General features: G+C 35.9%; 1 protein-coding gene and 1 long non-coding RNA gene across 2 annotated transcripts; both read right to left on the bottom strand.

Annotated features, from left to right (window-relative positions):
* Positions 1-555: 555 nt before the first annotated feature.
* LOC107488165 (uncharacterized) lies at positions 556-2,480 on the bottom strand. The gene has a single exon (XM_016108858.3). The coding sequence runs from the start codon at positions 2,478-2,480 to the stop codon at positions 642-644; it is 1,839 nt and encodes a 612-aa protein (XP_015964344.1). The 3' UTR covers positions 556-641.
* Positions 2,481-4,883: 2,403 nt separating this feature from the next.
* LOC107488164 (uncharacterized) lies at positions 4,884-6,606 on the bottom strand. Its single transcript, XR_001591865.3, has 2 exons — positions 6,344-6,606; positions 4,884-5,344 (listed from the first exon to the last, which is right to left on the bottom strand). It is a non-coding gene; the product is annotated as an uncharacterized LOC107488164 (long non-coding RNA).
* Between the last annotated feature and the right edge of the window lie 5,148 nt (positions 6,607-11,754).

Genomic DNA, 11,754 nt, shown 5'->3' with positions numbered 1-11,754 from the left:
ATAAATATAATATTTATAAAAATAAATAAATAGTGAGTTAATTACAAAATTGCATCTTGAGACACATCACGAATACTAAAGAAATAATTATAAAATGAATATATCTCAAATGCCGTGACCCCATGTTATAATAAGATCACCGTGAGTCACATCATGAGTGCACCGCAATATGTATAAACTGATATTAGATACTGAACATTCGAGAGATGCGCATTTTTTGATAAGGGTCTCAGCATCTAAGATAAGAACAATTGTTAAATGCTCAGCATCCGATCAACCCATATACATGGATGCATTTAGAACGTGACTTGTCGTGATCCTATCACAGTACAGAATTACATCATTCGAGATATGTCCATTTTATAATAACATGTTCAACATTCAAAATGTGTCACAGAATGTATTTTTGTAATTACCTCACTATTTATTTATTTTCATAAATACTATATTTAATTTAAATAAAAAATAATCTGTTTTTTTAGCAGTACCTGCGATGATTACAAAGACCGAAAGACATTGCCAAAAGAGTAGATAATTGATGATACAAATATCAAATGCAATTGAAGATTGGAACTATTATTATTAGCAGTATGAGGCAATGAAAAAATGCTGACAAAGGGTAATTTAGGCAACAAACGAATTCATATATCAATAGTAGTCTGATTAAGAGCCATGTATCTCCATCTTTCTTTCTCCACAAAATCTGCATCCAAGAATCTTGAAAGAAATGCCCAAAGCCTATATACATCCTCAAAGTTCGTTAAGAAACCAAGTGCAGCCGTCACCACACTTATCCCACACTCATTTCTTTCTCTCTCTGTCTTGATATAATTACCACATTGCCCCCCCAACCCTTTCACCTCACACACTCTGCTCTCTATACCCATCTCTCTCTCTTCCTCATTCTTGTCAAAGAACCTTATTTTCTGCAAAACTGCACTGCTCAGAGAGATGTTGTTCCTGTCTGCTAGCTTCTGCACAATTAAAGGATCAACCTTTTCTCCTTTCCAATCAAACACGTTGAATGCCACTGCTGGTCCACGATGTGCATTTATATTTGGTCCATAGATTCTAATTAGGGAAATCCCAGTTTGAGGATGATGTGGATGTTGGAGACTCATCATTGCATTAACAAGCCAATTGATGAGATACTTAGCCCTGCAACTAATTTGGATTAGCCCCACTGAATCTGCATGTTCCAATCCTTTGCATTCTATCTCATTCACTGAACTTAATCCTCTTCTAGATGGAGTTGACTCTAGGGATGTTTGTAACTCCACAATTTCTGACACTGAAACTACTTCAATCTCATGTGGTGGAGAAGTTTCACTTTGCAACTCTTCTTGTAGATCTTGTGTTTGTCGAAATGCCGGAAGGAGGCTTATAATTCCTAGGCTTGTAGGATTGTTGGCTGAATCTTTTATAGCAGAAACACTGGATTTCTTGACAAATAAGCACCCAAAACCTGATGGATTTTCACCATAAACTTTGTGAAATGAACAGATCAGAAAATCAGGTTTGAACATGGTTAGACCCAAGGTGTCCATCTCCTTAGGTGCAAATGCACATGCATCAACCAAGACATGCCATCCATTTTCTTGTGCCAAAGACATCCATACATATGAATATGGTGCTCCGGTAACTCTTGAGTGAAGTGGAAAAACAAATAGGCCTCTCTTTCTCTTATCTCTTTTGCTCATTATCATCTTCTTCAATTTCTTGTACTTTATTCCTAGCCTTGGCCAGCAGAACTCCGCTGACAAGATATGTGCCCCTTGCGCTTTGCAGGCCTCCATCATCGCATCCAGTGCCTCGCTCCTGTGATCATACACTGTGAGGAGCTCTCCATTGGACTGAAATTGGAAAGATTCAGCCACAAGTTTGAAAGCAGATACCTCATTGGCAATGAAAACCAGGGTGTAATCAGCTTCAGAGATATTCATAAATGCCATGATCCTCTCTCTGATTCTGGATTCAATCTCTGATTCCTGTCCACCATGGAGTATCTGAGAATGCAAATTCACTGGCTTGTGGGAGATATCGAAGAAGGGTGGTTCCAAGGCAGATGGAGGAGGACAAGAAGATGAAGAAGCAACTGAAGTTGAGGGACAGAACCTCTGCTGCTGAACATAGGAGAAAAGGCCATGTCCGGTGTAATCAAAGCAAATGTTGGAGAGATTCAAGTGAGGGTATTCTTGGGCACGAATTCGATCAACTTCAGAAGTGTTCCCAAATGGAGGGTATGCTTTGGTGAAGTTAGCATATGATTCTTGCAAAGAAGGGATGGCCTCATGGTTTGTGAATTGTGTATATGGATGAAGAGTATAAGACGTGGCTTCTTCCAAGTCATGGCTTGATCCAAACACAACACTGACGCTGGAATTTTGAGACTTATTAGAGTCAGAGACAAAAAAGGGAGAACGAAAACAGCCATTGTAGCAAGGCTTTGATGTTTCTCCTCCAGCGCAAGGTGTGTTCATTTTCTTTCTTTCATATTCATGCCACTATGTTATATTGTCATTTCTTTCCTTGTCTGATTGATTTCATCGAAACTGTTAACTAAGTTATCATTGTAAATTTCATTGTCAACCAGGCAAGTTGTCCCTTCAGGGATGGGGAATTTCATTACTCTCCATTATCCCAAACTTTTCTTCCCTCGACCGTAACTTCAAGCAATACTTTTATCCTACGTTGTTGACTATTGAATATGACATTATTTCATTAGAAATTTACTTAGTATTCCTTTTGTCTTGTCTCTATTTCTGTACTACATAAGATTTGAGATCTATTAGTTATAAATCATGCGCTCCATCTAATAGTAAAAAGTGTTATTAGTGTGTAAAAATAACAAGTTTAATTTTATTTTACACCTGTAAATAGAGCGGTGAATTTATTAATTAAGACGTTGAATTAGATTTGATCAAATTAATGCGTCACGGATCAGTTCATATGAAATCACTTTCTATACAGTAAAGTTGCTTGGCTGGTCCACTCTAATACCATACGTTATACGATATTTCATTACCATCAAAGTCCTTGTTAGCCCATACGGAAAGTGGTCGTGGGGCTTCATGCAAAGGGTAAAAAGGGTATTGGCTGCATTGAACTTTTTGAGTTCTGGTTTTGAAGATGCTTACATAGAAAACAACAATAGGTAGAGGTCAAATCCAAAGCCTGAGTTTCCATAGTGGCTTCCACTGTCACGTAGACCCGTATGTCTTTGGAATTTTTCTGTTTTGATCTATGATTCGCTTTCAGTTTTGCTGCTTAAATTTTAGATTTAATTTTGATATGTTATTCTTTATTAATATAAGTATCTTTTTTATAATTTTTTTTCTTTTTTGTTATCAATGACATATTAGATTATTAGCTAACACTATCAAATTAATCACATACCTTTATTAACTTTTATATTGTCTTTTCTAAAATTTTTAACGTTTTCCGATCATGCAAATGGATACGTGTGATTAGCAAATGCAATTAATCAGTCCCTTCAGCTTGTATTGTAGCCAGTAGCCCCCATTATGTGGCCCCTAATTTGCATATGTATTTTTGGTTCTCTTTCGACTAGTCACTCCGTGCAATTCTGTGAAGAAATATTACCTTTATGCTTTTCTTCTCTTTTTGTTTTGGCAAAAAAAATGAGGAAATTATTACATCTATTATTTTTATGACTTTCGACCGGAGACGAAGAAATTAATTTTGGGTGTTACTGGTTAATAACGTGTTCTTTAAAGGTAAAATCAACGATATATGGTGTGCTTGAATAACATATAGGTTTTGGGTTATTAAAGCTTTCTATTTTTCGTCAAAAATAATAATAAGAAAGGCTTCTATTGAATAAACCCCATAAGATACACAGTTTTGTGAGGTTATTAACGAAATTGTGAGGCTTCTTTCTCAAGTTCAGAACTAGGATTAATAATGTTCTGAAGAAAAAAAGGACTAATGTTGGTTCAATTAATGGTCTATATTCAATTTTGATTGGATTAACCACGAACCACGAAGTTAGTGTAGTCTCTGAATGGCTTGCATTATATATTCTTTCGGACTAGTTAGTTGTGTAGACTATTTAATTAAATATCCATTATAATAAAATTTTAGAGAAAATATCACTCTCCTCCTCTGCGAGATACTAAAATGGTACTCCTTTTTTCTTTTTATTTATAAAATGTATATTCTTCTCTGTTGACTAGATCAAATCAAAATCAGATTCATAATTCCTTTCTTGAATCTTTTATGTAAATAGAATTAATTATAAATCTTTTCCTTTTTAGGTTTAGCTTAATTTTAGGGATTTTATAATTAGAAATTTTTCCTTTATTTTAGGCTAGTATTTTTCCCTTCTTTCCTATTTTCTAGTTATTTCTATTTCTGTAATTCCTCTATAAAGAGGCTAATTCCCTGTACATTTTATAACACAATACATTCAAACACTTCAATTTGGTATCAGAGCAAGATCTCTGCAATGTGCCTCTGATTTATAGCTATGGCTGACAGTTCCTCAGTCATTAATCCTGAACAGAAGGAGAACACCACTCCTACTCCATCAAATTTAAAATCTGAGCAACAGATACTAGTTAGTGGTGACTCCCATTCAGTTCAGATCAAGGTTGCGAGAATCGGACCGGTCATCGAACCGGTCAAGTGACTGGTTCAATGGTTCAATGGTTCAACCGGGGTTGAACCGTGGTTGAACCGGTTTAATTAAATATATAATAAAATTATAAAAAAAATCAAAACATAATTTTAAACAATGAATTTATGTGTCTTATTTATTATTTAATATTTATTATTTACAAACAATAAATTTATAGATTTGTGTAATCTTTTTAAAAATATTATTTTTACAATATATTATCCATTTTTTTGTTGGTACAAACTGATCCAAAATAAGAGAGACAATGTGTATGATTTATCAATCACTTCCTTCCGCGTCCCCATGAAGAATAATAAAAAATCATAAAGAAAACAAAATCACACACAAAAAAATATCCTAAAACCCAACAACTAAAACACACCAAAAGTAATCCTCATACCAATCAACAAAACTTAAAACACATGACAAAATTTTCCATATTAAAATAACTCCTTGCATATTGTGGCTGCACCCCCTCTTTTTCCGTCAATCCTATCCATTTTGTGCTTCCCTTTGTTATATCCCTCCATTGTCCCTGTTCCTCTTAACTTTTCTTGTTTAATACTTTTTGCACCCACTCCTTCCTTAGCTTTGAGATTGAGACTCACATATCACTTTTTTCATCCCTACTACAATGATTATATCCTCATGCCTCTCTCCATTATTTGATGCCACTAAGCTCTTCCATTGATTAATGTATTGAAACTGCATTTTGAATTTCAAGTGTTGTCCATCAAAAGAATAAGAAATTTAATATAAGGAAAAAATAAGAAATATATAATATGTGTTTTCTTTAAAAACAAATAAACGCATTTCCTTGGCAATAAATATCAAAATATATAACTTTGAATACCCTTCTTTTATAATTAATGACAATAAACCAGGTCCAATTGCAGCAACACCATCCAATGCAGGTTGGAAGTAAGGTGATTGAATTGCATTGAAAGGAATACGTGCATCAACAATCCACTTGGCAAGTTCCAACTTTATTCACTTTATTCAACCAAGAACAGAATTTAATCAACCAAGAACACAGAACTTAATCAATTTATTCAACATACAACAGCCTTAATAATTTGAAGCACAGAACAAAAAACTTCCAAAGTTTTCCAATGTATGCACAGAACAAACTTGCACATTTGGAAGTTGGATACTCATATACACAAAGAATATGAACCTAAATCTTTGCTAGGCAGATTTAACATAATTATTTTAGAGTAAAAGTAACTATTGAAATTGGAACATCTAAATGGGAAAACTATACAATGGTCAATGTTTATATGAAAGAAATTATGCACTAAAACTTGTTTAGGTTAAATGCTAACGGACTAATTGAAGCACAGAACTTAATCAATTTATTCAACATACAACAGCCTTAATAATTTGAAGCACAGAACAAAAAAAACCAACAAAATTTAATAACAGAGCAGAGTTCATTATTAACAGAGCATAGTTCATTATCCACCCTAACAACCGAAATTAACAATCAAAAATTAACAGAACAGAAATCATTATCAACCAAGAAGTCAAGAACACAGAACTTAATCAAATTATCCAACATACAACAGCCTTAATAATTTGAAGCACAGAACAAAAAAAATAAAATTTAATAACAGAGCTTAACAACCGAGCAGGAAGCACAACCCTAAACCCTAACATCAGAAGCCTTAAACTGGTTCAACCCAGAGGCCAGAACGAACTAACCTCGAAGGAGAGAAGACGACCAGCGACGGTAAGCGAGCACGAAGCAGAGAAGACGACCAGTGATGGACGAGCGACGGTGAGCGACCCTGGAAGCAGAGAAGACGACGAGCGACGGTGACCCACGACCCGCGACTCCAGCCTCGACGCAGACAAGACGACCACCTCCGCCGTCTGCAGCTCCGATTAGGGTGGCTGTCTTCGAAACAAAGGTGAAGGGATTTTGGCTTTAGGTTAGTTTTGGAGATTTGGGGGAAAATGGGAAATGTCGAAGGGAAGGGGGAAGCAGCTTCAGATATTGGCTGTTTTAATTTTTTTTTTTTTTTAAAGTTAATACGACGCCGTTTTCAGGGGGCTGGGAGAGAACCGGCGTTGACAAAAACCGGGCCGGTTCACCCGGTTCGCCGGTTAACCACCGGTTCGGCCGGTTTTTCCACCGGTTTTTTGCAGCGCGGTTTTTCATGTGGACCGGACCGGTTAGGGGACCGGTTTCCGGTTAACCCGGTTGAACCGGCCGGTCCGGTCCGGTTCTCAGAACATTGGTTCAGATCACCACATTTCGACTCAATGGGTCAAATTACCTTAAGTGGTCTCAATCAGTTCAGATATATATCCGTGGAAGAGGGAAGATTGGATATCTCACTAGTGAGCGAAGCCAGCCTAACATCACTGACCCACAATATCATGTGTGGGATACCGAAAATTCCATGGTGATGACATGGCTGGTGAACTCAATGGAGGAGGATATCAGCAGTAACTACATGTACTATACCACAGCCAAAGAATTGTGGGATAGTGTCAAGAAGATGTACTCTGATCTTGGGAATAAATCCCAAATTTATGAACTTACTCTAAAAGCTAGAGAAATTCAACAAGGGAGTGACAATGTCACCAAATATTTTCACACATTGAAGCGGGTGTGGCAGGATCTTGACCACTTCAATAACTACAAGTGGAATTCAGCCGCTGATGCCAAACACCACCAACAAACAGTGGAAGAAGGGAGGATATTCCAGTTTCTTGCAGGCCTCAATGTGGAGCTAGATGAAGTTCGTGGCAGAATTATTGGAAGAGCAATCCTACCCTCAATTGGAGAAGTATTTGCTGAAGTTAGAAGAGAGGAAACTCGTAGAGCTGTGATGATGGAAAAATGCAAGACTAAACAGACCTCTTTGGAGTCTAATGCACTTTTAGTGGCACCTGCTGCACTTAAAAGTTCATCAAATCAGAAGCACCCCTCTAATATTTGGTGTAACCACTGCAATAAACCTCGTCATACCCGAGAAACCTGCTGGAAGATTCATGGAAAACCAGCACATCTTAAAGGCAGCAAACCTGGTCCCAGAATACGCTCTACCCCAACTGCTCGTGAGGCTGAAAAATCATCATTGAGTAAGGAACAGGTTGAGCAGCTCATAAGGCTGTTAAATTCCAGTTCTGTGTCTAGTACTCCTAGTGGTTTTTTGGCTCAAACAGGTAATTTTAGTATTCCTATGTCCCTTAACTGCACCTCAAACTTGAATGCACCATGGATTGTCGATTCAGGTGCATCTGACCATATGACCAGCCTCTCCCCTTTATTTAAAACTTATTCTCCTTGCTTTGAAAATGAAAAAAATTAGAGTTGCTGATGGTAGTTTTTCATCTATTGCTAGAAAAGGTACAATTAAACTGTCCAAAAATATTGACCTAAGAAATGTCCTACATGTACCAAAGCTTTCTTGTAATCTTCTCTCTATTAGTAAAATCTGCAAGAATTCCAATTGTGCTGTGACATTCTTTGACACTCATGGTATTTTTCAGGACCGGACTTCGGGGAAGATGATTGGCAGTGCTAAGATGATGGATGGGTTTTATCACTTTGAGGATATTTCGGAGGATAAAATAGTTCAAGGATTTAGTGGTATAAGTTCTATGCCTATAAAGGACCAAATAATTCTCTGGCACAATAGACTAGGACACCCTAGTTTTTCATATCTCAAACATTTGTTTCCAAGTTTGTTTAAAAATATTGATTCTTCCTTACTTAAATATGAAAGTTGTATTCGTTCAAAAAGCCATAGAGCTCCTTATTACTCTCAACCTTATCATGCATCTAAACCTTTCCACCTGATTCATAGTGATGTATGGGGTCCATCAAAAATAACAACTCAATTTGGAAAAAAATGGTTTGTAACTTTTATCGATGACCACACACGACTATGTTGGATCTATCTCATGCATGAAAAATCTGAGGTTTCTAAAATTTTTCAGTATTTTTCAACAATGGTAGAAACACAATTTGACACAAAAATTTCAATATTAAGAAGTGATAATGGCACTGAATACTTTAATAAAAATCTTGGTGAATTTTTTCAAAAGAAAGGTATTCAACATCAATCTACATGCCCCAATACACCCCAACAAAATGGCATTGCTGAAAGGAAGAATAAACACCTTCTTGAAGTAGCACATGCCATTATGTTTGAGGGTAATGTTCCAAAGTATTTATGGGGAGATGCTGTTCTAACAGCAGCCTATCTCATAAATCGAATGCCCACACGTGTGTTAAATTACTGCACACCGTTGGATACTTTCAAAAAGAATTTTTCAGCATGTAGGTTGCATTCTGACTTACCTTTAAAAGTATTTGGTTGCACTGTGTTTTTACATACACCTTCATATCGAAGTAAACTTGATCCAAGGGCAGAAAAATGCATTTTTATTGTCTATTCTCCAAGTCAAAAGGGTTATAAATGTTTCAATCCACACACCAAGAAATTTCATGTAAGTATGAATGTTACTTTTTCGGAACATGAAACCTTTTTTCAAAAGAATTTTCTTCAGGGGGAGAGTCTAAGGGAAGAAAATTTTTTGCATGAACCTTTACCCACTCCTATCTTACATATTGAGGATACAACTTTCACTAATCAAGTAAATTCTGAAACAATTGCAAAACAAGATGTGGAAACCAATTCTAAAATTGTGCCAGAATTAGTTGGAATCCAAACAGGAAAAGAAATACCACAAGAAAAGGAGCTTCGGTGTTATGTTCGGAAATATCCCAAGAAGACTAGAGAACAGCCCATCATCTCTGTATCAACCCAATCTGAAAACCCGGAAGACGGCCCAACTGTAGTACTTCAGGAACTTCCAGGTAAATCTGAAATTGTCACTTCTAATAATAATTTGCCAATAGCCCTTAGGAAAGAAACCAGAACCTGCACCAAAAAGGTACTCAAAACCAGCACCAACCATCCTATTTCCAATTATGTCTCTTACCAAAATCTCTCTCAAAAACATTGAGCTTTTACTTCTAAAATTACAAATCTGTTTGAGCCTAGGAATATAGAGGAAGCACTAGATGATCCCAACTGGAAATTAGCAGTGATGGAAGAGTGGCATGCACTCAAGAAAAATGAAACTTGGGAGATTGTAGATCTGCCACAGAATACAAAATTGGTTGGCTGCAGGTGAGTTTTTACCATCAAGTGCAATGCTGATGGAAGCATAGAGAGGTATAAGGCAAGGTTAGTAGCTAGGGGATATACACAAACCTATGGAGTAGACTATCGAGAGACTTTTGCTCCAGTTGCCAAACTCAGTTCTGTGCGGATTCTCTTATCTCTTGCTGCGAATTACAATTGGCCTTTACATCAATTGGATATAAAGAATGCTTTCCTGAATGGGGAACTAGAGGAAGAGGTGTTCATGAAACTTCCACCTAGATTTGAAGCTGAACTAGGGAGGAATAAAGTGTGAAAACTAAAGAAATCTCTCTATGGATTGAAACAATTCCCAAAAGCTTGGTTTGAACGACTTGGAATGGTGGTGAAGGGACTTGGTTATACTCAAAGCCAAGCTAACCATACACTTTTCTATAAGCATTCAGCAGCTAATAAAACTGCCATCTTAATTGTATATGTGGATGACATTATTCTGACAGGTGATGATTTTTGGGAGCTAAAAGACTTGAAGGAGAAGCTTGCCAAAGCATTTGAAATCAAAGAACTTGGCTCATTAAAATACTTCCTTGGAATTGAATTTGCAAGGTCTAAGGAAGGCATTTTTATGAACCAACGAAAGTACATCCTAGATCTTTTAAAAGAGACGAGATTACTTGGTTGTAAAGCTGCTGAAAAACCTATAGATCCCAACTTAAAATTGAAGCCAGCTGAACCATAAAATGTAATGGACAAAGGGAGATATCAGCGGTTGGTAGGGAGGCTAATCTATTTATCCCATACACGCCCGGATATACCTTTGCTGTGAGCATGGTAAGCCAGTTTATGCATTCACCTGGTCAAGAACACATGGATGCTGTCTTTAGAATCCTAAGGTACTTGAAAGGGTCGCCTGGGAAAGGATTACTCTATAAAAAGCATGGACATCTTCAAGTAGAAGCTTATACAGATGCAGATTGGGCTGGGAATGTCATGGATAGAATGTCAACATCTGGGTATTGTACTTTTGTTGGCGAAAACCTGGTTAGTTGGAGGAGTAAAAAACAGAGTGTTGTGGCACGAAGTAGTGCAGAAGCTGAGTTTAGAGCAGTGGCTCATGGAATATGTGAAGCATTATGGGTAGAGAAAATCCTACAAGAACTAAAAGTTTCCATTTCTCCACCAATGAGGTTGTATTGTGACAACAAATCTGCAATTTCCATTTCTCATAATCCAGTGTTGCATGATAGAACTAAACATGTTGAAGTTGACAAGCATTTTATCAGAGAAAAGATTGAGAGAGGACAAATTTGCATCTCCTATGTTCCAACTTTCGTGCTAATCAGGTATCATTTATAAATGATTAACTCTTCTTTTTTGTCTTTTTCTCTTCCCCCCAATGCTTTCTATGATCATTTGTTATTTATTTATTGTTATTGGTTGGGTTTTCAGTAATGTCCACACTATATTTGTTGACTAGATCAAATCAAAATCAGATTCCTAGTTCTTTTTATGAATCTTTTATGTAAATAGAATTAATTATAAATCTTTTCCTTTTTAGGTTTAGCTTAATTTTAGGGATTTTATGATTAGAAATCTTTCCTTTATTTTAGGCTAGTATTTTTCCCTTCTTTCCTATTTTCTAGTTATTTCTATTTCTGTAATTCCTTTATAAAGAGGCTAATTCCCTATACATTTTATAACACAATACATTCAAACACTTCAATTTCCTCTTTTATAACTTTTTAAAAACCTCATCTTTAATCAATTTTAAATTTTTGTTGTCTTAACTAAAAGTTAACTTTATTTATTTTCAAGAAAAAATAAATTATTTTTTACAAAAATACCCTTTAACAAAAATTTTATGTTTTTGTCATTAAATTTTGCTTAGCAAAATACTCTTTAATAAATTATTTTTTTATTAATTAAATTATATTTTTACCAAAATATTTTAAAAAATATTTAATAATTAAATTTTTTTAAGATATCCTT

Source organism: Arachis duranensis, chromosome 5, assembly GCF_000817695.3.
Source record: "Arachis duranensis cultivar V14167 chromosome 5, aradu.V14167.gnm2.J7QH, whole genome shotgun sequence".
Lineage (NCBI taxonomy): Eukaryota > Viridiplantae > Streptophyta > Magnoliopsida > Fabales > Fabaceae > Arachis > Arachis duranensis.
Note: the sequence above shows the minus strand (reverse complement) of the source record. Positions and strands in the feature narration are given on the sequence as shown.